Below are 25,798 nucleotides of genomic sequence, written 5' to 3' on the forward strand. Positions count from 1 at the left end.
TGCTTATATATTAAATTTATCCCTGGGGATAGGGGAGAAAGAATACTGCCCACGTATTCCCTTCATGTTGTAGAAAGTGACTAAAAAGGGTGTGAGTGGGTTGCTGGAAATATTCCCCTCCAGTTTTTACTTTTCCAAAACAAGGAATAGAGAAAGGGGTCAAGTGAGGATTTATTCCTTTAAAGCTCCATCTCTGTTCTTGATGCTACCTTGCTAATGCAGGAAATGGCAAATAAGTATGAAAAAGAATGGAATTATTTATTTATTTTCTTCAATACACAGGACAAAATTTTATTCGGTATTGAATGAAAAACATTTTATTTTCTTTAAGAAAGAATAGATTCTGCAAATTTTGTCTTTTATTTAAAAATATTATATTATTGTGTATGTAAATCACACCACACCCAAGATATCTGGCTTATGTGCACCCTACATGAGGGTCTGTCAGTGACTGCAATGCATGATATTTCTCCAGCTGTGGCCATCAGCATCACAGTACTGCCTTATAGGTGTTCTTTGGAAGCAAGTAATTCAGACCACTTCAGTTAAATTTAATGCATCTGTTTGATGTGTACTGCAGTTGCCTATACTCTCATATATTGATGTGCTCTGCAGTTGAGGGATTAAATATGGCTAATACCAGTATGGGAAGAATTTTTAAAGGGGAATATGGAAGGAGGTGTATCTGTGTATATGAATGGGAGCAAGAAGTGGAATTTTGGTGTGATAGAGAAAAAAAGGTGATGAAATGATGACTTGTACTCTATCTGAATACTTATTATCTCTTACAGATTAGATTTTCCACTCTATCTGAATACTTATTATCTCTTACAGATTAGATTTTCTGTCAGTGCATGTTCATGATTGAATAAAGTTTGATTTTTGTAAAATTTGCAAACACTGCATCAATTCATTTAATCCCAATGGCAACACTGCAGAGACTTTATGAATTATGCTTTTTGGTTTAATTTTAATGCAAATGAAATTACCAACATTATATTGTTCTCATACAGTTTGTATGCTTAATCGTATTTGAAGGTAGAGGAGTAATTTCTTTTATTTCAGCGTTTAACTGATGAAAATGAACAATTACGGATGGAAACTGCACGTGCTCAGTCTCAACTAGATGTAGCTATGTCAACACAGGACTCCCAACGAGGTGTGGTGGAAAGTGTCAACATGCAGTTAGGTGATCGTATCAAAGACCTCCTAGCTCTTCACCATGAATTGAATCACCTACTTACCACCTGAGGGGGGTCGGGTCGGGGGCCGCCACCCCCCCCGCAGCAACGCTCTGATACTGGCCAGAGAAAGACCATTCGCCTTCAGGCCGTCTGGCACGTTTAGTGAGCGCGGGGATTACGGCCGCTTCTGACCTGGAAACACGCTACTCTTTTACTGTCCTCTTCTGTAACCCTGACTTTTTTGTTCCATCATACCCTGTCATCCCTCACACCACTAGCCCAGATGCTTTTTCATTTGCTTCATTTTCTTGTCTTGAGAAAAGACCACTGAATGTGAGCCTTATGTAGGAGTTGTAGAAGTATATTACTTTGTTTAACATATGAAACCAAAGCACAACAAATGTTATTAATTATCAATCTTTTTTTAGGTTTAACTTTTATTTTCTTTACAGTCCTCCTTCTAATAGCACATTCATCCATCTTGTACTGCCATAGAATTCCGAGGTACATGATGTATGAAATTTTTGTCCTTTCCTCCAAGATGAGCCTGCTAGTTGCTTTCAATCTTTTTTTCTGTTCTTTACTTATTGATATGCTATGCAGAACTAATGCACATTGCTAGTGCTTTTTTATGTTACTGAAGTTTTTGTTTCCAATCTTTATTCTACATTTGGCAACAGGACCAACATTATTCACAACTAAAGCTAGATGCTCGTTTCTTAATATGTCATCCATGAATTTTATTTATATTTCTAATAGTAATTTGAAGCATTTTTGCATATTGTGATTTGCTGTTCAAAACATTAGATTTACTTTGTTTTCACCATCACCAGGGTCTTTATCCCATCATTGACAATTGATAAGGAGAGCTCCATCATCAAGGTTCCATTGATTGCAACTAGTTTCCATTCATTTATTACCATTAGACCATAAAATTTTCTTTTCAGTTTGCCACCAGGTAATATTTTAATTTTTTGATATGTGGTCATATTAAGTACCCTCAATGCCACTAGATTTTATCATGCTGTGTTGTCGATCCCTGTAGGTTGTATCCCTCAAAAGACTAAGTCTTAGCTGTTTGTTTACATTTGTCTTCTAAGGAGCATTCATTTATGAGGTTAGATTTGTAGATATTGAATGAATTAGAAGATTAGCATAATGTGTTCTGTCATTCATGTATAGGATTTTTTTTTTTTATTTTTTTAGATGGTTATCTCGTACACACTACTTGTGAATATGAGCGTATATATAATCAACACAAAAGTCACACACAAGCTAAATGCCCTTCAAACATTAATTGGTACCAGATTTGGACAAGAAAAAGAATCCCTTAACATCTTTTCCAAACAATTCACCTGCTCCACTTTATGCTCTGCCTCACTTGCCTGGTCTTCCACGATGTTACTTATATTATTTACAATTACCCCAGGTTCATTTTTTGTGAGAGAGTCTTGATGATACCTAGGACATATCTTAAAAGCAAATATAATGTTCATGCAAACCATGCAAAATAGAGCATTTAGAACAATCACTGGCTTTCTGACAACCACAAACACACACCTTCACAACGAAACAAAGATCCTCCTGGTACAGTCCCACCTCAACATGCTCAGCTATCATTTCAGTGCAACAGTAATATGCTCCTCCTACCCAAACAGCTCAATAAGTAACCACCAAACCCAAGTAACGATAAAAAGCATACCTCTGCCTAAAACTTCTGTAACATACTCTGTGCACAAGTCTGACAAGCTTTAAACAGGTATCCTTCCAGCCTAGTCTAAAAAAGTCTAGCCCACCAGCAAACATGTCAGAAACCACGCTACCCAGACACACACAAAGTACACCATTCCACCTATGCTTTGGACATCATCCATCACCACAGCACTACATGAACCATTTCAGCATCTCCCAAGACCCTTCATGCCAGTGATGCAGCTACCATAAAGAAGACAATTAGCACTTACCACTTAATTGTCGTGCACTCTCTGCACATAGATGCACCCACAAAATCACAACACTATGACCTGTGGTCCTGGCTGGTGGATGTGGCCGGCTTCATGAGTATTGCAGGAGCTTTCTAACGATAGAAGGAACAAGGATAGGAAGTAAGTAAGTATATGATCCCATTCATTCCCACTACTACAAGATTCTTACATCTGCTAAGGTTAAAAGGAAGAAAAATTTTTTTTGCTATGGATGAAACAACAGCTGGACAAAAGTTCTTCCATGACTGGCTCAATAATACATATGTGATTGGGACAACTTAGGAAAGCAAAGATAAGGATGGTAGTCCAAATACTGTTGAAGAGTTTAATGTGAATAAAACAGTATTCTGGTTGGAACCTGAGTGATGAAAGGAGACTCTACAAAATTAAATCAGTGTAGGATAGCTTGAAAATTATAACAAGAGATACCAGCGAAAGACCATCACCTTTTTAAAGAGAGATTACTTGTGCCGACCATGTGGGTGATAAGAGGTTCAAGCCACACATTTTTAAGGTTATTAAGGAGGAAGAATACCCCCTTGGCCAGGTTTATAATGCTGATAAACTTCTTTATTCTAAGCCCATCTCTACCATTTCCTTCACACTTACCACGAATTATACCTCCTGTTTTTCCACTGGTTTACTATCATCATCACACTTCATTTGCCTAAGGCTAGTTACTCACCAACTAATGTATTTATAGCCCATTTATGTGAAAACAAAATTGACTAATAACAATGGAATATTATCTTCACATTTGATAGCATATTGTACTATTATGTAGTGACTGCCATAGGCAAACTCCTTTGGTATCATCCCACCATCCAGAAGTAGATTAAACATCTGTAGTGACATCACACACCCTCACCAAAGACCCACCTTCACCAGGACCAGGAATGACTTACCTCCCTCACAACCCACTCATACACACGCCTTACTCTCATGTTATAATCTCCTCACTGCTAATACCTTTCTTCCCACACCATGCATTGTAGCAACATGGACAAAGCTTCTCTATCAATCTTATTGACAAAGAGGATATATGTGTTGAAGGTGAAGGGAACAAGGAGAAGCAGGAGACCAAATTGGAGATGGAAGGATAGAGTGAAAAAGATTTTGAGGGATTGGGGCTTGAACATACAGGAGTGTGAAAGGCATGCAAGGAAAAGAGTGAATTTTTTCCATACATATTCACCATTTCCTGTATTAGTGAGGCAGGGTTGAGGACTGAGCCTTAGAGGGAAAATCCTCTCTTGGCCCCATCTCTGTTCCCATGGATGAATGAAAGTGGTTAATGCAGACAGCATGCAGAAATTTATCAAAGTTTATGATTGAGAAAGTTAAACGGGTGGAGGGGGGTCCCCTGTGTGTAAAACTACCATCCCATACTGTACAAATAGTTAATTACAAATTGATAGTAACATCGTAATTGGCTTCAGTCAACCACAACTTTTCCTGCTTAGTACTATTGGCAGTTGATGTTAACAAAGCATTTGATACCATCCCCTCACATGTCTTTACATTGAATATGCATTACATCACCCACAATAATAATAATAAAAGATATTTATCTAACTTTATGGTTTACCAGCAAGCCAGGACTCCCTCTCCAAGAATCTTCTTCCACACTGAATCATTTCAAAATGAGTAAAGGGTGGGTAATATGAAAAAAATAAGGATGGGACAGGTGCTTGGTGTTTAAGTGATGATGTTTTGATAAGACAGAAAACAAGACTAGCAGTCTTTACAAAGAGGATGTAAAATGGTTTCATGTACTACTTTTAACATTAAAGTCCTGAAGCAGGACAGAAGTATATTTATGCATATTAAAGTAATAGTTCAGTGTAGTAATTGGCATATGATAGAGTGTGCAATTAAATTCTGGAACAAAAGGATAGATGTACTTGAGGGTCCAGTAATCAGTCGATCCTCAAGCTGATATCTAAGACAACTGGGTGATAGTTCATGCTCCTTCAATACGGGTGTCAATTGTCTTGCAATATTGTATTCTAGAGTATCCAGGATTGTATGCTAGACCTGAAGGCTCAGTGTTATATGAAATAGCCTACTGTAGGATAGACACAATATAGTACTACTTTAGTTCCAGGTTATAAAGTATCATCCAGTTTGATGTGCATTTATGCTACTGACATCTAGAAAGCTTTATCGTGATTTTCATGCTGAGATGATTTCAGACTTGGAATCAGACTAAGATGATATGGGATTAGACAATGAATCTAAACACCCTTTGTTATTTGAGATATTTAAGGAAATTTGAATTTTTTTAGGGCATATGCATAAGATTTTGTATCTAGTTAACTTCTTTCACCCCTCATACTAGAATTTCTAGTTTGCATTCTCCTGTCTTGACGAGGATATCGAATTTCAGTTTTAGTGGAAAGGGTGTAATCTTACATGTGCTTTTCATTTGTGTAATAGTATGTTGTTACATTATTAATCTCACTTCATGCATAAAGTGAGATTAACCCACTTCATCATTCTTGATGCAGATGCTAGACTTAGCTCTTATAAATTCAGATCCCCTCCAAATGTCAGTGTGATGATTCAGTGCTGTAGAACCAGCTGATAATTTTTAAGTTTCTCAGATAGAAGCCTGCCTTGCCCGTAAGGTCGTAAGTTACCTTGAGTGGATACTATAGAATGAATTACAATGAAAGTCCAGTATCCTGGTTTAGTTGTCCAAATAGATAACAGACAATAGGAATACCCATTAGATATTGAATGCAGTATCCAAATCATGGCTAGAATTTAAGAGGTAAGGGAGTGTTTGCCACAATCAAGCTCTGTTAGTAGTCTTCTAGCCAATGGTTGTGATTGCTCTCAGGAAACAGCAGCATCTAAACCATGCTGTGAAAGGGAGTGTCTCTTTCCTCTCACTTCCATCATTGCCAAAAAAGAGTCTAGTCATAATAGTAAATCGTTAAATTTATGAATATATGGAAAAAAATATTATGTACGGTTGTGTGTCCAGTTTTCAAGAATTATTGTGGACTAATGTGCATAAATGAATTTGCACAGTAAACTACATACCTGTAGAGATGCTTTTTGGTAGTCCTGTGGTTATATCAGAAAGCACTATGATTAGATTTTAGAAAATCTAGAAGTGTTGGAGTTAGCCAAAGAATCTTTTTTTTGTTGACTTGTAATCATGGATCATATTTTTTTCATATTCTCAGCTAACTGAACATTGTTGTTCACTGACTCGGTTGAGAACCTTACTTGGTCTTAGAAGGATTAAGGCCCTTTTCAGGTGTATGTTTATCCCCATTTAACACATGGGAGATCCTCATTTTCCTTTAGATAAACTCTGAACTTCATCTGCAAGCTTTTAAGTGGTATTTCAAGACTAATGTCAATTGGAATCTATGTGTCCTTTTCAGCTTTTCTTTTGTTGTCTGTTTTGGTGACCAGGCGTAAGGTTGATGACTTGGGTGTTGTTATTATCTCCATAGCATCCTTTCATTGACAGATTCTCTGATTTAACTGATATGATTATTAAAAAGCTTATAGAATTGCTTTTTTTATGGAAATTCCAGTTGGTTAGTCAACATTTTGGAAATTTTGAAATCATGGTGTGTAATCTTATTGTCCTTTTCTTTCCTGTAACATTGAATAGAAGGTACAATACACTGAGTATGTAGGGAAGTGAGTCTTAGTAATGTCGATTAGAACAGTGTACAATGATGATGTTTCTCTAGTTTACCGAGGATTGTTTGTCTTAGTTATCCCTGATAATAAAGCTAAACATATATGACACTGGCCAATAAAGAAGTTGCTTTTAACTCTGGAAAATCAATTGTATTGATCTTAGATAAGATAGGCCTAAATGAGTTTGTTTCAGAAAGTGGACTGATCACATTTGGTGAGGCTGTATCACCATTTTTTGACAAGAAGGAGTACAGGCTTAGTCCAAAGAAGTCCGTCATTTCTTTGCTACTGGAAGTAACATAGCATTGAAGCTTTGGGAGTCCCTTAGGTGAAAAGGATCTTGGAGTTAGGTAATAAAAAGATTTTTTTATGCATACAGGTACTAATGGACTCCGCTACCACCCAAGGTGGCATTAGAAAAAGACAAAAAGGCCACATTCGTTCACACTCAATCTCTAGCTGTCATGTGTAATGCACCGAAACCCAGCTCCCTTTCCACATCTGTCATGTGTAATGCACCGAAACCTAGCTCCCTTTCCACATCCAGGCACCACAGACTTTTCCATAGTTTACCCCTTACGCTTCACATGCCCTGGTTCAATCCATTGACAGCACATTGACCCCGGTATACCACATATGTATACATGTGTATTCCTATGAGTCCACAGGGAAAATGAAACACGATAATGGCGCTAACGCAGGAAATGATTATCAAATTATCTGTTCTTGATGCTTCCTTGCTGATGCAGGTAATGATGAATATGTATGAATAAGATATCATTTATTTATTTGTTATACTTTGTCGCTGTCTGTGGCATTAGTGAGGTAGGGCAAGGGAACAGATGAAAGAACAGCCCAGCTCACCCACATACACATGTATATACTTAAACACCCACACATGCATATATACATACCTATACATTTCAACATATACATGCATATACATACACAGACATATACATATATACACATGTACATATTCATACATGCTGCCTTCATCCATTCCCCCCACCACATATGAAATGGCACCCCCCTCTCACCGCATGTGCATGAGGTAGTGCAAGGAAAAGACAACAAAGGCCACATTCGTTCACACTCAGTCTCTAGCTGTCACATGTAATGCACCACAACCACAGCTTCCTTTCCACATCTAGGCCCCTTAGTTTACCCAAGACACTTCACATGCCCTGGTTCAATACATTGACAGCCCTGGTATACCACATCATTCCAATTCGATCTATTCCTTGCATGCCTTTCACCCTCCTGCATGTTCAAGTCCCGATCACTCAAAATCATTTTCACTCCATCCTTCCACCTCCAGTTGGTCTCCCTCTTCTCCTCATTCCCTCCACCTCTGATACATACATTGTCTTTTTCAATCTTTCGTTAATCATTCTATCCATGTAACCAAACCATTTCAATACACCCTCTTCTGCTCTCCCAACCACACTCTTTTTATTACCGCACACCTCTCTCACCCTTTCATTGCTTACTCGATCAAACCACCTCACACCACATACTGTCCTCAAAGATCTCATTTCCAACAAATCCACTGTCCCATGCCTCGCAACCATATAACATTGTTTTTATTTACTTATTTATTTGTTATACTTTGTTGCTGTCTCTCGCATTAGCGAGGTAGTGCAAGGAAACTGACGAAAGAATGGCCTAACCCACCTGCATACACATGTATATATATATACATGTCCACACATGCACATATACATACCTGTACATCTCAATGTATACATATATATATACACACACAGACATATACATATATACACATGTACATAATTCATAGTCTGCCCTTATTCATTTCCGTCGCCACCACGCCACACATGAAATGACGACCCCCTCCCCCCGCATGTGTGCAAGGTAGCGCTAGGAAAAGACAAAAAAGGCCACATTGGTTCACACTCAGTCTCTAGCTGTCATGTATAATGCACCAAACCACAGCTCCCTTTCCACATCCAGGCCCCACAAAACTTTCCATGGTTTACCCCAGACACTTCATATGCCCTGGTTCAAACCAATGACAGCACGTCGACTCCGATATACCACATCGTTCCAATTCACTATTTTTTTTTTCCAGTCATGGACAAAAGTCCATGCCAAGGCCAGGCCTTAATTGAAATATGGAAAGAATTATGAAATGTAAGAAGAAAAGACATGGGAAACTATCCACAAATTTCTAAGAAAGTTAAAAACTTGTCTTCTGAAATGTGCTTGGTCATAGTTATTGGAAAAGACATGAGAAGGTAGAGAGTTCCAAAGCTTTGACGTATAGGGAAAGAAGCAGGTATCAAAGCAGCCCACCCTTGAGTTGCCGATGGCCACACAATAATCACATGACACAGCAGCTTACCGAGTTTGGTATGGTCTAGCTAGTGGAGTGGGCACACAAGCAGCTAGCTCGCGGGATCAAAATCCAAAGTGCACCTGATCCCCTACTTATGACCAATGCGACTTCCACCTGCAACAAAAAATTTTTTGTGAATTTCATACCAGGCCACCTCCAAAAGACCAAAACACTACAGTGAAACAATTTTTTCTCAAACATTATTCAATCTCATCCTACATGACCTTCCATTTTCTCGGGCAAACCTCAAAATGAAAATCCTTTCATCAAAAGATGATATAATCACATCACAATACCCTAACAAAACAAAAACATCATGTATGCAGTTTTGCATTTCACAATTGAAGCAGTGGCTAACCCAAAACAGAATGTCTGGATCTCCATAAATATCTTTAATCCCTCCTTTTACTGCATTCCTGTTCACATGTTGAATGGACAGTGTCTCCAACTAAACAAAACACTACTCATTCTAGGTATCACATACAACACAGTCATAATATTCACTTCCCACACCAGTCGCATAAACACAAAAGCAACACTCAAGCCAAATGCTCACGGGATTAACCAGTAACTATTTTTTTTTTTTTTGAGGTATCTGAATAGGCATTTGGTATTTTATCAGTCATTATTACATACATGCACTTTTTGCGCTTGCTTACATTTTGGGTATGTCAGATGCTTTTGTTGCTTCTATGTTCTTTTATTTTTTTTCTGACCAGATGATATTTTAAGGACAGGTGAAGTTCTGTTGCAATGAATGATATTTTGAAAGTTTTAATACACAAGGATGGATGTTCATGAATAGTTTGTAAAAATATATTTTTTTTTATTTCTTTCTAGAAGCTTTTCCCATGGGTATTATGGTAGAATTATTAGTCTTTGTGTATGATAGTTTCCCTTTACAGTAGAGGCACATTTGTGTTTACTATTTCATTGCTGAAAAGTAAGCATTTTTATGTTATTACCAGCTAGGACACTTCACTGTATTATATCTTCTTCCCAGCTTACTTGATTGCATAAAGGTGGTCTGCACATGTTTGAGTGTCTGGCCAGTATTTTTGGAGGCATAGTGTAATATTTAGTCTTATTAAGTCTTTTTGTATGCTTACGGTAGCAATTGTTAGCTTTGAAAAGCCTGGTATTTATCGGATGATTTGTGGAAACTGGCAAATTCATTAAAGGTTTTAGAGGTATATGTTTTGTTTAAGGCCTGCTTGTCTAAACTGTTAAACAGTGAAGCCTCGTTAAGTCACAGTGGAAAACAAGTTCCATAATCATTAGAAGTTTCTTTGATAGATGCATTGATTGGCACTTTAGGGAAGGTTTGCTTGAGTGTTAGGGAAAAGTGCATTGGTTTGACAGGAAGTTAATATCCATTATTGTACTGTGATCATCCATCATTGTTGATTGAGAGAAGAGAATTTACAACAAAAGTAGAAGTGTCAGGTAGATGCTATATCATGGCAAATTTTCTTGTTTGGGTTGCTTTTCTAGAATTTATAATACTTGTTCAGCAAGGCAGGGTTATAAGAGCATAATACTTTTGTTCGATCCTGAAATATGTCTCATCTTCTTTGGATTTCTTTCTTTTCTTTTCTAGCAGTAGTCTCTGTAAATGAAGATTGAATTCCAAAGCTTACTCTAGCAACTGTAAGTATCACAAATCACATAGTAAAGGAATACGATTCCTAATTGTAATTGATTTAGAAAAAAAAAGCAGTGCATCATTTAGAATGGATGCAAACACAAATGTAAATTAAATTTCATTGCATGTAAGTCCCTTCCATCACTGTTATAGAAATTATTTTACTTTGTTGCTTCAAAAGCCATTCACTTACCCCATGGTAATTCAAATTATTCTGGTATACTGTAACTTTTTCATGTGTATACCTTACAGAGAATAGGAAGTTGGTCTTCAGACTTTCACTGGACTTCATATCATGTGCATTATTTGCTGTATCTTTTCAAGGTATTATTTACACGGGATTAGAGACCTGGTAATGGTGAACATAAAAAATTAATTAGAAATGAAAGGAAAGTAATTTATTTGGGAGGAATCAGATATTGTGTAAAGTTCTGTGGCATTTGTTCTTGATGATAATAGCTTTCATACGTCACTTTGTCATTACTTCTTTAAACTTCAGTTCCATGTTTTTATTATAGGAGTAAAGGTACTAGTTCCTTTTACTCCATCCACGTAAAATAGCTTCATAGAATTTTGATAAAAGCAATAAAACCTTGTGTGGTCATTGTCCAGTTCATGTTCTAATAATTGTCAAGGAGCATATGCCTCTGTCTTTTGTAATGGTTTATGCAGTGTTTATTTCCTTAGAATATATATACATATATATTTTTTTCATATTCGCCATTTCCCGCATTAGCAAGGTACCTTCAAGAACAGAGGACTGAGCCTTAGAGGGAAAGACCTCACTTGGCTCCCTTCTCTGTTTCTTCTTTTGGAAAAGTGAAAACTGGAGGGGAGGATTTCCAGCTGTTACCTGTGGGGCGAGGTAGAGTCAGGAATGGATGAAGGCAAGCAAGTACAAACACATCAACGTGCCCAGCACTCAGTTCTGTGGAACAGTACTAGAACTCTCCCAACCAAACCACTCCCTAACAAACCACCAACTCATAAGTAGAAATGAAAAGTTTAACACTACCTCACACTCTTGTAACATCTTGCAGATCTCCTGACCCCCAACAAATATACCACTGCACTAAAATAACCCAGCAAGTTCTGAGCAGCTGACCTCCCAACTCATTTTAAGCTCCAGTTGAACTATACTCCCCAGACAAACACAATTCACACTAACCTACTTACACTCCGGACATCACCCATCACTACAGCACTGCAAACACTGTTTCAGCATATGACAGGACTGATCGTGCCTGTGATGTAACTACTGAAAACAAGACGCTGAGCACCAACTACTCAATTGCACAAAGATGCGTAAACAAAATCACAACAGTTAATGACCTGTGGTCCCAACCAGTGCTACATGGGCCTCATAAGGATAGAAGGAACTCCTGGGTTAGGAAGTAAGTATATATATATATATATAGAGAGAGAGAGAGCTACCAGGCTCTGTCTGCAAGAGGATACAGTGCAAGTTAAATGTCACCTTTAGTGAGGCTTTATCCTTTTTGACAAAGAACTTCTTTTTACAAAAGAGTCTATGTTTTCCTTCTACTAAAAGTAGCACAGCCTTGGGCTGTAGTAGCCCTTAAAAGGAATTCCTTAGTGATGCTAGGACTCTTTCATAGAACTCTGTTGGTGGGTACTTATGAATTAGTGAATTTTGTTCATACTTGTTTGCTGTTTCCTGTGCTAGCGAGGTATTGCCAGGAACAAATAGAGAAAGGCCCATCCACCTATATGCACATATATGTACATAAATGCTCATACACTCACATATACATACATACAAACATATATGTTTATATTTATTATACTTCATCGTTGTCTCCCAGCCCACCCACATACACATGAATATACATACACGTCCACACACGCACATATACATATCTATACATCTCAACGTATACATATATAAACACACACAGACATATACATATATACACATGTACATGATTCATACTGTCTGCCCTTATTCATTCCCGTCGCCACCCCGCCACACATAAAATGACAACCCCCTCCCCCCGCATATGCATGAGATAGCACTAGGAAGAGACAACAAAGGCCACATTCGTTCACACTAGACTCTAGTTGTCATGTATAATGATATATAAACATGTAAATACATTTTTTTTTTTTTTTTTTTGCTTTGTCGCTGTCTCCCGCGTTTGCGAGGTAGCGCAAGGAAACAGACGAAAGAAATGGCCCAACCCACCCCCATACACATGTATATACATACGTCCACACACGCAAATATACATACCTACACAGGTTTCCATGGTTTACCCCAGACGCTTCACATGCCCTGATTCAACCCACTGACAGCACGTCAACCCCGGTATACCACATCGATCCAATTCACTCTATTCCTTGCCCTCCTTTCACCCTCCTGCATGTTCAGGCCCCGATCACAAAATCTTTTTCACTCCATCTTTCCACTCCAATTTGGTCTCCCATTTCTCCTCGTTCCCTCCACCTCCGACACATATATCCTCTTGGTCAATCTTTCCTCACTCATTCTCTCCATGTGCCCAGACCATTTCAAAACACCCTCTTCTGCTCTCTCAACCACGCTCTTTTTATTTCCACACATCTTTCTTACCCTTACGTTACTTACTCGATCAAACCACCTCACACCACACATTGTCCTCAAACATCTCATTTCCAGCACATCCATCCTCCTGCGCACAACTCTATCCATAGCCCACGCTTCGCAACCATACAACATTGTTGGAACCACTATTCCTTCAAACATACCCATTTTTGCTTTCCGAGATAATGCTCTCGACTTCCACACATTCTTCAATATATATATATACATGCCCAGACATATACATATATACACGTACATATTCATACTTGCTTGCCTTCATCCTTTCCTGGCGCTACCCCACCCCACAGGAAACAACATCGCTAAGCAACCAAACTCCCAACTCAAGTCTTAAACTGTAACCCATCAGAAACCACTCTCCCCAGACAGACACAAGTCACACTCGTGCTCATGTCCTGGACATCACCCAACACTTCAACACCATAAACACTGTTTCAAAATATCCAAAGTTCCTTCTTGCCCATGATGCAACTGCCCTGCACTTTCTGCACATAGACACACACACACAACATCACAACACTTTATGACCTGTGGTCATGGACACCTTCCTGAGTGTTGCAGGAGCCTCAAAAGGATAGGATATAAGGGATTCCTGGGTCAAGAAGGTAAGATGTTGCTGGACTCTGTTTGCTCAGAGTTACAACACAAGTGAAAAGTTACCTTTGACAAACCTATGTCATTGGGAGTATAGTCTCTTCAAAGAATTTTTCACACTGAAGGAGTCTACATTTTCGTGCTGTTGGAGGTAGCGTATCCTTGGGCTGTAGGAGGCTATAGAAAGTTCCTGGTTAACAACAGGACTCTTTCATAGAAATTGTTCCAGGGCTAATTATGATAAAAAACAAAAAGAATTACTGTACTTGTGATAAGGGTCATATTTTCCTGTTTTATATCAGTTATTGTTATTAAATGCTAAGTATTGTGTTTGATAATAAACCTTTGTATGCATACTTCTAACACTTATGTGTCCAGCTATCTTTGAATTAGTTGAAAAAAAAATGAGATAAACATATCCATATTTAGTGTTGCATTACTGTTGATTTTCTTTTAAAGACACAGACAGACAAACAAATAGATAGGTAGATAAAAAAGAAGGCTAAGAATCCTAAATAAATAGGTTTGTTTTCAAATGCTTCCAGTAAAACACAGTAAGTGATATGAAGCAGATTAAAGTATGACAAATTCTTTGTACAGTCCTCTCATGTTCACATGCTAGTATATGTCAGCTGGAACTCGGCAAACATATCATACAGTATTTTAAGAAAATTTGTATTATATGTGAGATATCTTTAACTTTCTTTTGCTGATTAGTATCTGTTAACAGTAATCAGCATGTATGAGATGAGGATATGGCCAAAATGCTGTTTATATATAATTACAAATATAAACTGTGCTGTAGTCCAGCTTCTGTCAGCAAAATATTATATATATATATATATATATCCAGTCTTCTGTTCTTAACGCTACCTCGCTAATGCGGGAGATGGCGAATATTATGAAAGAAAGAAATGTGTGTTTGTGTGTAATTGCCCAAGGCTCCTTTTCCGTGTGCTTCAGTAGCCCCAAGGTTGCACTACTACCAGTAACAGGGAATGAAAAGTTCTCTGATAAGAATGTATTCCTCATGATACAGTTTCACAAAAAGTGACTTCTCACTCATGGTGTAAGCTCATGTAGGTGTATTCTAGTAACACCAATATATATGCATAAATTCCTTCGTAAGGCATCACATCAAGATTATTGACACCAATTTTTCTCCTGATTCAGGTCAAGTTATAAATTCAGACCATATTCTATTAAATGTAATGATAGTGTATTATGTTCTTGGGTGCAACCAGCAGTATTAAATCCAAATTACTCTTGAAGATGTGCAGATAAAAACTTTTATATTAATTTTGTAGAACCCCACTGGTGGTGAGACTGGTCTTCCTAAAAAATGTGATTGTGTCACATATGATATTCTTTAGTCAAGAAAGAATGAATTCAAAAAGCTTGTAGAATTACTGGGTTTTATGACAGTTTTGTCACATAAGATTCATTAGTACTTAAGGTTAAATAGCAGTTCTACAGTATATTCTTATTTGTATAATAGTATTTTGCTACCTGGCAACAGATTACACGTTAAGAAAATTGAAAAATTTAAAGATTTATTCAGTACAATGCATGTGCTGAGTTGTTTTATTGTGTCATGTATGGGTGTGGATATGACTTTCGATTGATTGTATTTATGGTAATGTACGGTTTGAAAAACTTTTATATCATCACTTAGCTTTAATGATGGATATAGATCATATTATACTGAAAGTTTAACCAGTGGTTTCAATGAAAATGATCAGTGTATCACAGCAAACCAAGATTTTTTATATTGTAAAAGTAAGTTGTTCAGTTTACAAGAGGCCATATGATCACATTCATATTGCAAGGAACATGATGATCATTTTGATGTTATTTATGCCGTGATTCATATACTGAGGTTTCATGCTTGCACATTGTATTCTAATGGTTTACCTGCTTAACATTTTTGCAACTCAGGAGATTAAATGGACATATGATTGAACAATTATTCTGAAAAATTTGTGATATACATCACTGCACTTTATAATCCTGTTATTATACATAACCTTCTCTTTCACCTCCTTTATGGTAATCCTTGATCATCCTATATATAGCTAGCTGAATCTCACTGTAAACATTATTACTAAGACAATTTCTTTTTCATGAATCCTTTGTACATCTTCTCATGAGGTGATTCTTCCGGTGGATTTTTAACCTGTAAAGGAAACTATAATTAAATTTTAGAACATCAGTCATTTCATAAGCTGTGCTCAAAGACATGAAAGCCACTATTTCTGAAGATATTTTTTCCTAACCACATTCAACCGTCATTGCTAAAGATCTTGCCATTCATAGTATTTGAGCTCCCAACACCTGGTGAGTGAGAACACAGCAAGTCAGTGAAAGTGCTTTCTTACGTAGTATCTTGAGGGCAGCTAATGTATGAATAAGATTGCTCACCATGTTGATAATGTATAAACCTTCCTCAGGTTTTCTTGTAAATGAAATTTTTTCTGTGATTTTGAAAAAGAATGACATATTATTGAAGGGCTCATTTGTAACTGGTGTTGCCACATGTTGGCTGCTTAATTTGGTATGCTCATTTCAGTATGTGACCTTTCCTGATGTGACTGTTACTTAGTCTGCCCTAGAGAGCCTAACAAGCAGTTATATTCCTCTTGATAATTGATGCATTTGAGTGTTGATACTCATTTTTATGGTTCCATTACTTAAACCTTTTAGCATCTTCTCAGATCATTTATTCTTTCAGTTTTGATAACCTTTGATCATTTTTTCTCTGAATTAGTCATTGCATGAAATTTTTAAGTGTTTTTTTCTGTGATCATTGAACAAATAAATCTTTCTTTGCTACCCATATCCCTATGAGCTCCCTGACCCATCACGTAGCTCTGCTCACCCCCTCACCATCCCTTGCTCACCTTGTCTCTCGTTAGCGTGTCTCGGAAGAAGCTGCTAAAGGCCCAAAGAATCTCATATGTTTTGTAATGTTAAGTTTTTATTTTATGTATATTTTTTTTGTTCTTTAAGGAACGCAAAAGAATATTGAGTTTGTACTTAAGTTTAATGGATTCAAGTAGATTTATAAAAACATGTTTTAGGTTATTGATGCTGATATTACTAACAAGGTTTGTTTTTGTGAGTACAAATGTCTTTTTTCTGATATCTGATATTGTAAATATTATTTCTTTGTAAAATTGTGATGTTGAATAGGTTTCTTGGTATCCAGATACTGATCAGAATCTGTCATATTAAATGTAAGCTTCATGTGTAATTCCATTAACCACACCATATCAGACAGCTTAAGGCAAGTAATCTCTTTTTTGTTTTTAAGTTTATTATATTTGAAAAACAAAGCTACCATTAATACTTGGTATATTTTTTTATGTTTTACCCTAATCCTTAGTTTAGATTGTTAGTAGTAATTAAACTTTATTAATATATATAAAGACATGAGGATTCCTTAAAGTTTATAAGTTGTGTGCTACCACTGTCATGATTTATGCCTGTGTTCAACACAAGTTATACTAAATGCTTGATTGTTTTGGTATATCTGAATAATGATAATACAGTTACATCGCTCACCACCTGATACCTGTATTTCAAATGAGACACTTTTGAGTCATGCTTCCTTCAACCCTTTGTACTTTTAGTGTGTGTCATTGTGTCGTGATGATTTGTCCCATGGACATAGCATGTCTCTTAATTGATCCTTAAGTGTATAAATAATGAGTGGACTGTGCCTGATATGTAATCCCCTGATGATCACACTGGCTTTGTATGTATGTATGGTCTGAATATAAGAGTAATGGATTGAGCATTCATGGGTGATATGAACATACATTACCATAGAATATCACTGAGATGCATATAGTGTTACAAATGTATGGTAAGATAATTAATGTACAGTATATAAAAGTGTGTGGTTATCCTCATCCATTTGTGAATGAATACAATCTTGACAGGTGATCTAAACATATGATTACATAAAAATGTTGTACAAGTTATCCAGAAATTTTACAGTGATATTGTAGTGTGACATGTTATTTAGATATATGTAAGTATTATGCATATGACTTCTATGATTATTAAAATGTCATCAGATATAGATGTGAATGGTTATTCATACATGTCAGCAGACACCATAGATATAATTGATTAAAAAGATATGTCAGAAGATACGATTGGTGCATTTGGTTATCCTGAAATGTCAGCAACTATTGTAGGTTTAATAGGTTACCCAGATTTTTCACTGGGTTATGGATGTGACTCGTTATCTTGACATGTCATCAGATATTATAGGTGAGATTGGTTATTCAGACATATCATTGAGTAATGTATATGTGACCAGGTATCTTTATGTGTCATATTTGATGGTGGAGGGTGCATGTGTGTGTTTAGATGAATTAGTTTATTTATTTTATTTATAATTACCCCTAAACCTATTTCTGAGACAGTCCTAGTGTTACCCAGGACCTGTCTGAGGGCTCCTTCAGATCAAGGCTGCACTACTTACAGTTGCAGGGAAATGTAGACTCCTGAGTAAAACGTCTTTCAGTGAGACTTTTTTCCCATTGATATAGTCTTGCCAAAGATTGCTTTTCACTCATAGTGCAACCTTATGTAGGCGGAGTCCAGTAACACCAACTTCCCAACTCTGTGTTTCAACTCCAGCTCACCAGTAATCCACCCATCGAAACCTCATTCCCCAGACAAACACGAGCCACACTTTCCCATCCATGTATGCTCTGGACATCATTCATCACTGCAACACTACAGCACTGTTTCAACATATCCAAAGCCTCTTTATTCCCATTAGGAAACTACCATATAAAAGACTGAGCACCTCTCAGTTGTCCAGCATTTTCTTCACAGATGCACAAACAACATCATATGCTGTATAACCCTTGGTCTTCACTGATGGACATAGCCAGCCTCTTGAGTGCTGCATGAGCCTCAAAGGATTGCAAGGACTCCTGGGGTAGAAAGATATATATATATATATATATATATATATATATATATATATATATATATATATATATATATATTTATTATTTATTTTATTTTGCTTTGTCACTGTCTCCCGCGTTAGCGAGGTAGCGCAAGGAAACAGATGAAAGAATGGCCCAACCCACCCACATACACATGTATATACATACACGTCCACACACGCAAATATACATACCTATACATCTGAATGTACACATATATATACACACACAGACATGTACATATATACACATGTACATAATTCATACTTTCTGCCTTTATTTATTCCCATCGCCACCTCGCCACACATGGAATAACAACCCCCTCCCCCTCATGTGTGCAAGGTAGCACTAGGAAAAGACAACAAAGGCCCCATTTGTTCACACTCAGTCTCTAGCTGGCATGTAATAATGCACCGAAACCACAGCTCCCTTTCCACATCCGGGCCCCACAGAACTTTCCATGGTTTACCCCAGACGCTTCACATGCCCTGGTTCAATCCATTGACAGCACGTCGACCCTGGTATACCACATCGTTCCAATTCACTCTATTCCTTGCACGCCTTTCACCCTCCTGCATGTTCAGGCCCCGATCACTCAAAATCTTTTTCACTCCATCTTTCCACCTCCAATTTGGTCTCCCACTTCTCCTTGTTCCCTCCACCTCTGACACATATATCCTCTTGGTCAATCTTTCCTCACTCATTCTCTCCATGTGACCAAACCATTTGAAAACACCTTCTTCTGCTCTCTCAACCACACTCTTTTTATTACCTCACATCTCTTTTACCCTATTATTACTTACTCGATCAAACCACCCCACACCACATATTGTCCTCAAACATCTCATTTCCAGCACATCCACCCTCCTGCGCACAACTCTATCCATAGCCCACGCCTCACAACCATACAGTATTGTTGGAACCACTATTCTTTCAAACACACCCATTTTTGCTTTCCGAGATAATGTTCTCGACTTCCACACATTCTTCAAGGCTCCCAGAACTTTCGCCCCCTCCTCCACCCTATGAATCACTTCCGCTTCCATGGTTCCATCCACTCCCAGATATCTAAAACACTTCACTTCCCCAGTTTTTCTCCATTCAAACTTACCTCCCAATTGACTTGTCCCTCAACCCTACTGTACCTAATAACCTTGCTCTTATTCACATTTACTCTCAACTTTCTTCTTTCACACACTTTACCAAACTCAGTCACCAGCTTCTGTAATTTCTCACATGAATCAGCCACCAGCACTGTATCATATACATACATACATATATATATATTTTTTTTTTTTTTTCATACTATTCGCTATTTCCCGCGATAGCGAGGTAGCGTTAAGAACAGAGGACTGGGCCTTTGAGGGAATATCCTCACCTGGCCCTCTTCTCTGTTCCTTCTTTTGGGGGAAAAAAAAAAAAAAAAAAAAAAAATATATATATATATATATATATATATATTTATATATATATATATATATATATATATATATATATTAAGAATACTTCCCACGTATTCCCAGCGTGTTGTAGAAGGCGACTAAAAGGGGAGGGAGTGGGGGGCTGGAAATCCTCCCCTCTCCTTTTTTTTTTTTTTAATTTTTCCAAAAGAAGGAACAGAGAGGGGCCAGGTGAGGATATTCCACAAAGGCCCAGTCCTCTGTTCTTAACGCTACCTCGCTAACGCGGGAAATGGCGAATAGTTTAAAAGAAAGAAGAAATATATATATATATATATATATATATATATATATATATATATATATATATATATATATATATATATATATATATATATAGTGTATAGTGCCATTGTACAAAGGCAAAGGGGATAAGAATGAGTGCTCAAATTACAGAGGTATAAGTTTGTTGAGTATTCCCGGTAAATTATCCATATGGGAGGGTATTGATTGAGAGGGTGAAGGCATGTACAGAGCATCAGATTGGGGAAGAACAGTGTGGTTTCAGAAGTGGTAGAGGATGTGTGGATCAGGTGTTTGCTTTGAAGAATGTATGCAAGAAATACTTAGAAAAGCAAATGGATTTGTATGTAGCATTTATGGATCTGGAGAAGGCATATGATAGAGTTGATAGAGATGTTCTGTGGAAGGTACTAAGAATATATGGTGTGGGAGGCAAATTGTTAGAAGCAGTGAAAAGTTTTTATCGAGGATGTAAGGCATGTGTACGTGTAGGAAGAGAGGAAAGTGATTGGTTCTCAGTGAATGTAGGTTTGCGGCAGGGATGTGTGATGTCTCCATGGTTGTTTAATTTGTTTATGGATGGGGTTGTTAGGGAGGTGAATGCAAGAGTTTTGGAAAGAGGGGCAAGTATGAAGTCTGTTGGGATGAGAGAGCTTGGGAAGTGAGTCAGTTGTTGTTCGCTGATGATACGGCGCTGGTGGCTGATTCATGTGAGAAACTACAGAAGCTGGTGACTGAGTTTGGTAAAGTGTGTGAAAGAAGAAAGTTAAGAGTAAATGTGAATAAGAGCAAGGTTATTAGGTACAGTAGGGTTGAGGGTCAAGTCAATTGGGAGGTAAGTTTGAGTGGAGAAAAACTGGAGGAAGTAAAGTGTTTTAGATATCTGGGAGTGGATCTGGCAGCGGATGGAACCATGGAAGCAGAAGTGAATCATAGGGTGGGGTAGGGGGCGAAAATCCTGGGAGCCTTGAAGAATGTGTGGAAGTCGAGAACTTTATCTCGGAAAGCAAAAATGGGTATGTTTGAAGGAATAGTGGTTCCAACAATGTTGTATGGTTGCGAGGCGTGGGCTATGGATAGAGTTGTGCGCAGGAGGGTGGATGTGCTGGAAATGAGATGTTTGAGGACAATGTGTGGTGTGATGTGGTTTGATCGAGTAAGTAATGTAAGGGTAAGAGAGATGTGTGGAAATAAAAAGAGCGTGGTTGAGAGAGCAGAAGAGGGTGTTTTGAAATGGTTTGGGCACATGGAGAGAATGAGTGAGGAAAGATTGACCAAGAGGATATATATGTCGGAGGTGGAGGGAATGAGGAGAAGTGGGAGACCAAATTGGAGGTGGAAAGATGGAGTGAAAAAGATTTTGAGTGATCAGGGTCTGAACATGCAGGAGGGTGAAAGGCGGGCAAGGAATAGAGTGAATTGGATCGATGTGGTATACTGGGGTTGATGTGCTGTCAGTGGATTGAATCAGGGCATGTGAAACGTCTGGGGTAAACCATATATATATATATATATAATAGAGAGAGATGTTACCAGACTCTGCCTGCTCTTTGTGACACTTGAGTTAAAAGTTGCCTCAGGCAAGGCTGCATCATTGAGAGTACATTCTCACTAGAGAACTTCTCACTCCAAAGTTTTCATTTCCCTGCTACTGGAAATAGTGTGGAATTAGGCTGCTAGAGCCTATAGAAAGGTCAGGGGTAATACAAGGTCTCTAGATAGAAATTAATCCTGGGTTAATTATAGATGAATAGTAAAGAAGAAAGTGTTTTGAAATGAATGTATGTGATGACTTGTGTTATAGGGGAGTTTGGTGCCTAAATTTTCTTTTGCTGTCACCATTTCCTCACTTTTTCCATCTGAATGCATGTGCATGAATTCATATTTTTTTATTCATTTATGATTACCTTAGCATAAATTTTAATGAGAGAGTCCTGTTATTACCCAGATCCTTTCTAAAAGTTCCTGCAGTTCAAGGCTGCATTACTTTCAGTAGTAGGGAAATGTAGAATCCATTCGAGTGAGAAGTTTCTTGACAAGATTGTACTCCCAGTGATACAACTTTGCCAAAGGCGACTTTTCACTTGTGCTATAACCTTGAGCATGCAGAGTCCATTAACAACTATAAATGTATACATGCATGGAATTGTTTTTCTACTGCTAAGTATGGAAGTAGAAAATAAAAAAAAAATTAGCTTTCTTACCTTATTTTCTCCTTTCTGGAGATCAATAAAATTTCTGGGATGACTTGCAAATGTAGACATGATTTTATCAGTGAATAAGATAAATTCAACTTTTATACACTTTCAGAGGATCACATATCAGGCACAGTGGCAAATGGTTGTTCTGGGAGTTGTGTACATAAGATGTTTTGTTAAATGTGGATCAGTGGAAGATAGTATCAGCCTGCTGAATGTATGGTTGAGTTGCACTTTCAATGGTGCTTTGAGTCAACTTAATAGTTAGTATTTTCACCATAAACCAGGTTAAATTCCACTTGTAATGGAATGTGGAACTTGCCTTACGTCAGTGTATGTTATCATTATTTTTTACTGACCCACGCTGCTGTATGTCTCCTCATCCTTGTCATTGTAATGTTGTGTGTCACTGTTGACAGTGTTTGAACATGTTTTTGTCCCCACATCTGTTAAGAAGTTTGTACATACAATACTCCACTTTTTTAACATGTCCTTAAGTAATCTTAAATCACTCAATTTTAATGCTGCCAATAATAAAATAGCTTTTGCTCAGGCTTAGAAAGTTTTCACTTCAATTATTGTCAAAGCCATTCTGCATTTGTTATAGTATTTGTAGAATAAGCTTTTGAATTTGGATTTGGCTGCTGTTAGCATTCCATAGTGAGCTCCTTGGCTTCTGCTTGCTTTGGTGGTAGCAGCCAAAACTTCTTTGTGCAGCAAGCTTACAAAAGTGTGTTGCTTTACACGGTAATTCCTACAGTGTGTGCCAGATTCTTCGGATATGGTAAAGGCAGAGAAAGACATCCTTTAAGTCTTTTATTTAAGGTATTGCACAAAGTGGCACCTGGCATGTGTGTCTCCACTTACTCCCACTGGGGAAAGATGTTCATGTAATTTTATCTGCTTTGATATATTTTATAAAGAAGTCCACCTGGGAATGACTGTGTTGCAGTTATGACTGTGTTATGTTGGACAGTACAGTTACTTTTGCAGGGTAATGGGGAGTGAAGTATCAGAGGGTATCAAGCATGTTATGATTGATTCTGTAGGTGTTAGTGTGTATAAAGCCATGTTAATGCATTTATACACAAGTGATATATCATCTCTGTGGTAGCTACATTGGCTGTATCCCTCAGCCCCATCAAGAACCAAAATATCTGAAGCTGTAATTGGCTGAAAACTTTTGAAGCTTGATGCCACAGTAAACACAGTTTTCAGGTGATAACTTGTGGGACTGCATCCAAGGGTTTAGGAGTCTGTAGGAGTGAATGTTATCATTGTTCCCCATTATCTGGTGTAATGCAGTCTAGATGACTGTTTTGCATGACTAATGGCATGAGGCAACTTACAATTCATTACGGGCTTTATCATTGTTCTCCCTTGGCATTTTATTTTTTCATTGATAATATAATCTTGTTAATGCAAAAAGGTGTTTAAGTGGCAACTAAAGACAGTCATGAATAATGCATTTATTATATGATGAGATGTAAAGTCTCTTACTAGTTTTATAAGGTGTTACTGATGAATCATCATAAACTTTACTATATATATATATATATATATATATATATATATATATATATATATATATATATATATATATATATATATATACATATATATATACACATATATATATATAATATTCAGCTATGAATTAAGAAGACTGATAAAGCTCTTTGGTGGCAAATATCAGTATTTGTTTTTTGGAAGTCCAGTGCATATAGTTACTAAAATCCTGTTACTTGGTCTCATCTTTATTTCTTTGTCTCAAATTACTTGTCAGTTTTTTGAGGTAGGCGTGTATATGGTGTCTGATGATAAAATACTCACCACCTAGGGCTCCTGAGTGGCTGGTTGCAAGTTGCTAATGTTGCTTGACCAGAATATCTTATGTTTTACTGTTTTGCATCAGTGTTCATGTGCTCTAACATTGAGCGTGAGTTATGCACCAAATCTTCAGCTTTGTTTGCAGTTCATTGTATCATGAAATGAAAATGTGGGATAGGTTTTGAGATTATTTTCTGTTCTATTGCATATTAATGTTAAGTATGCTATTGATAATCTGGTTCAAATATCTTGATTTTGTGATGTTTTAAAGTGTTAACTTCATCCCATAGTTGATTATGTAACCAGTGTTCAAAGTACGACTTTCTAAGCTGCCACATAATACAGGAATTATCTGTTTGGTTTGATTATAAGGTAATTAGAAAATCAAACCGGATTTTAAATGTTGGTGTACTAGGGTATTTAGAGTAAATTTGTGAGGTCAAATTTGTGTTTCAAAAAGATGAAAGTTGTTTTTGGTTCTTTTACTCGTTTATTCCAAAAAAGAGGAATTTTGTTTTGAGAACCAAGATTTCAGTTAAAATAATGTTATGAAATTCATATTTTCCTTAGATTCCATATGTATAAAAGTATTGATATCTTGAGATTCCATCTATATGTAATTCAGAAAAACACTTCAACTTGCACCAGTAAACTCTTTAAGTGTGTTCGCTGTACAAAGCTGTAAAAAGTGTTTGCCCTGAAAAAGAAAATAAGATCTTATCTATATATATATAGTGTTTCATTTGATTTGAAAAACCTATGAATATATTGCAAATTCTTGATGTGAATTTTTTCCCCAGCCTTACAGTTAGGCAAGGATCTCTGTTTAAATCCCATTAATTTTTATTTTGGACTCTTAGGTTATATGGAAAATTCATAGAATAGTTATGTAACAGCCTTACCATTAATGCAAATGACTGAAGTATTGTTAGTTAGCTATTACCAGACTACATAAAGAAAATCCTTTTGTATTCTTAAAGTAGGAATTGATAATGCCCAGCCTTGGGCTTCTGTCTGGCAAGTGCCATACTTCTTTTTCCAGTCAGCAGTTTA

General features: G+C 37.1%; 1 protein-coding gene across 11 annotated transcripts in view; it reads left to right on the plus strand.

The window, feature by feature from the left end:
• LOC139760854 (uncharacterized) overlaps positions 1-25,475 on the plus strand; it is a 206,610-nt gene extending 181,135 nt beyond the window's left edge. For all 11 annotated transcript variants that reach the window (XM_071684550.1, XM_071684559.1, XM_071684555.1 and 8 more), the window contains one exon: positions 1,066-25,475. In XM_071684550.1, coding sequence (XP_071540651.1) covers positions 1,066-1,251 — 186 coding nt within the window. In that variant the 3' untranslated portion in view covers positions 1,252-25,475. The remainder of the gene's footprint in view (positions 1-1,065) is intronic.
• Positions 25,476-25,798: the final 323 nt, after the last annotated feature.

Source organism: Panulirus ornatus, chromosome 38 (assembly GCF_036320965.1).
Source record: "Panulirus ornatus isolate Po-2019 chromosome 38, ASM3632096v1, whole genome shotgun sequence".
NCBI lineage: Eukaryota > Metazoa > Arthropoda > Malacostraca > Decapoda > Palinuridae > Panulirus > Panulirus ornatus.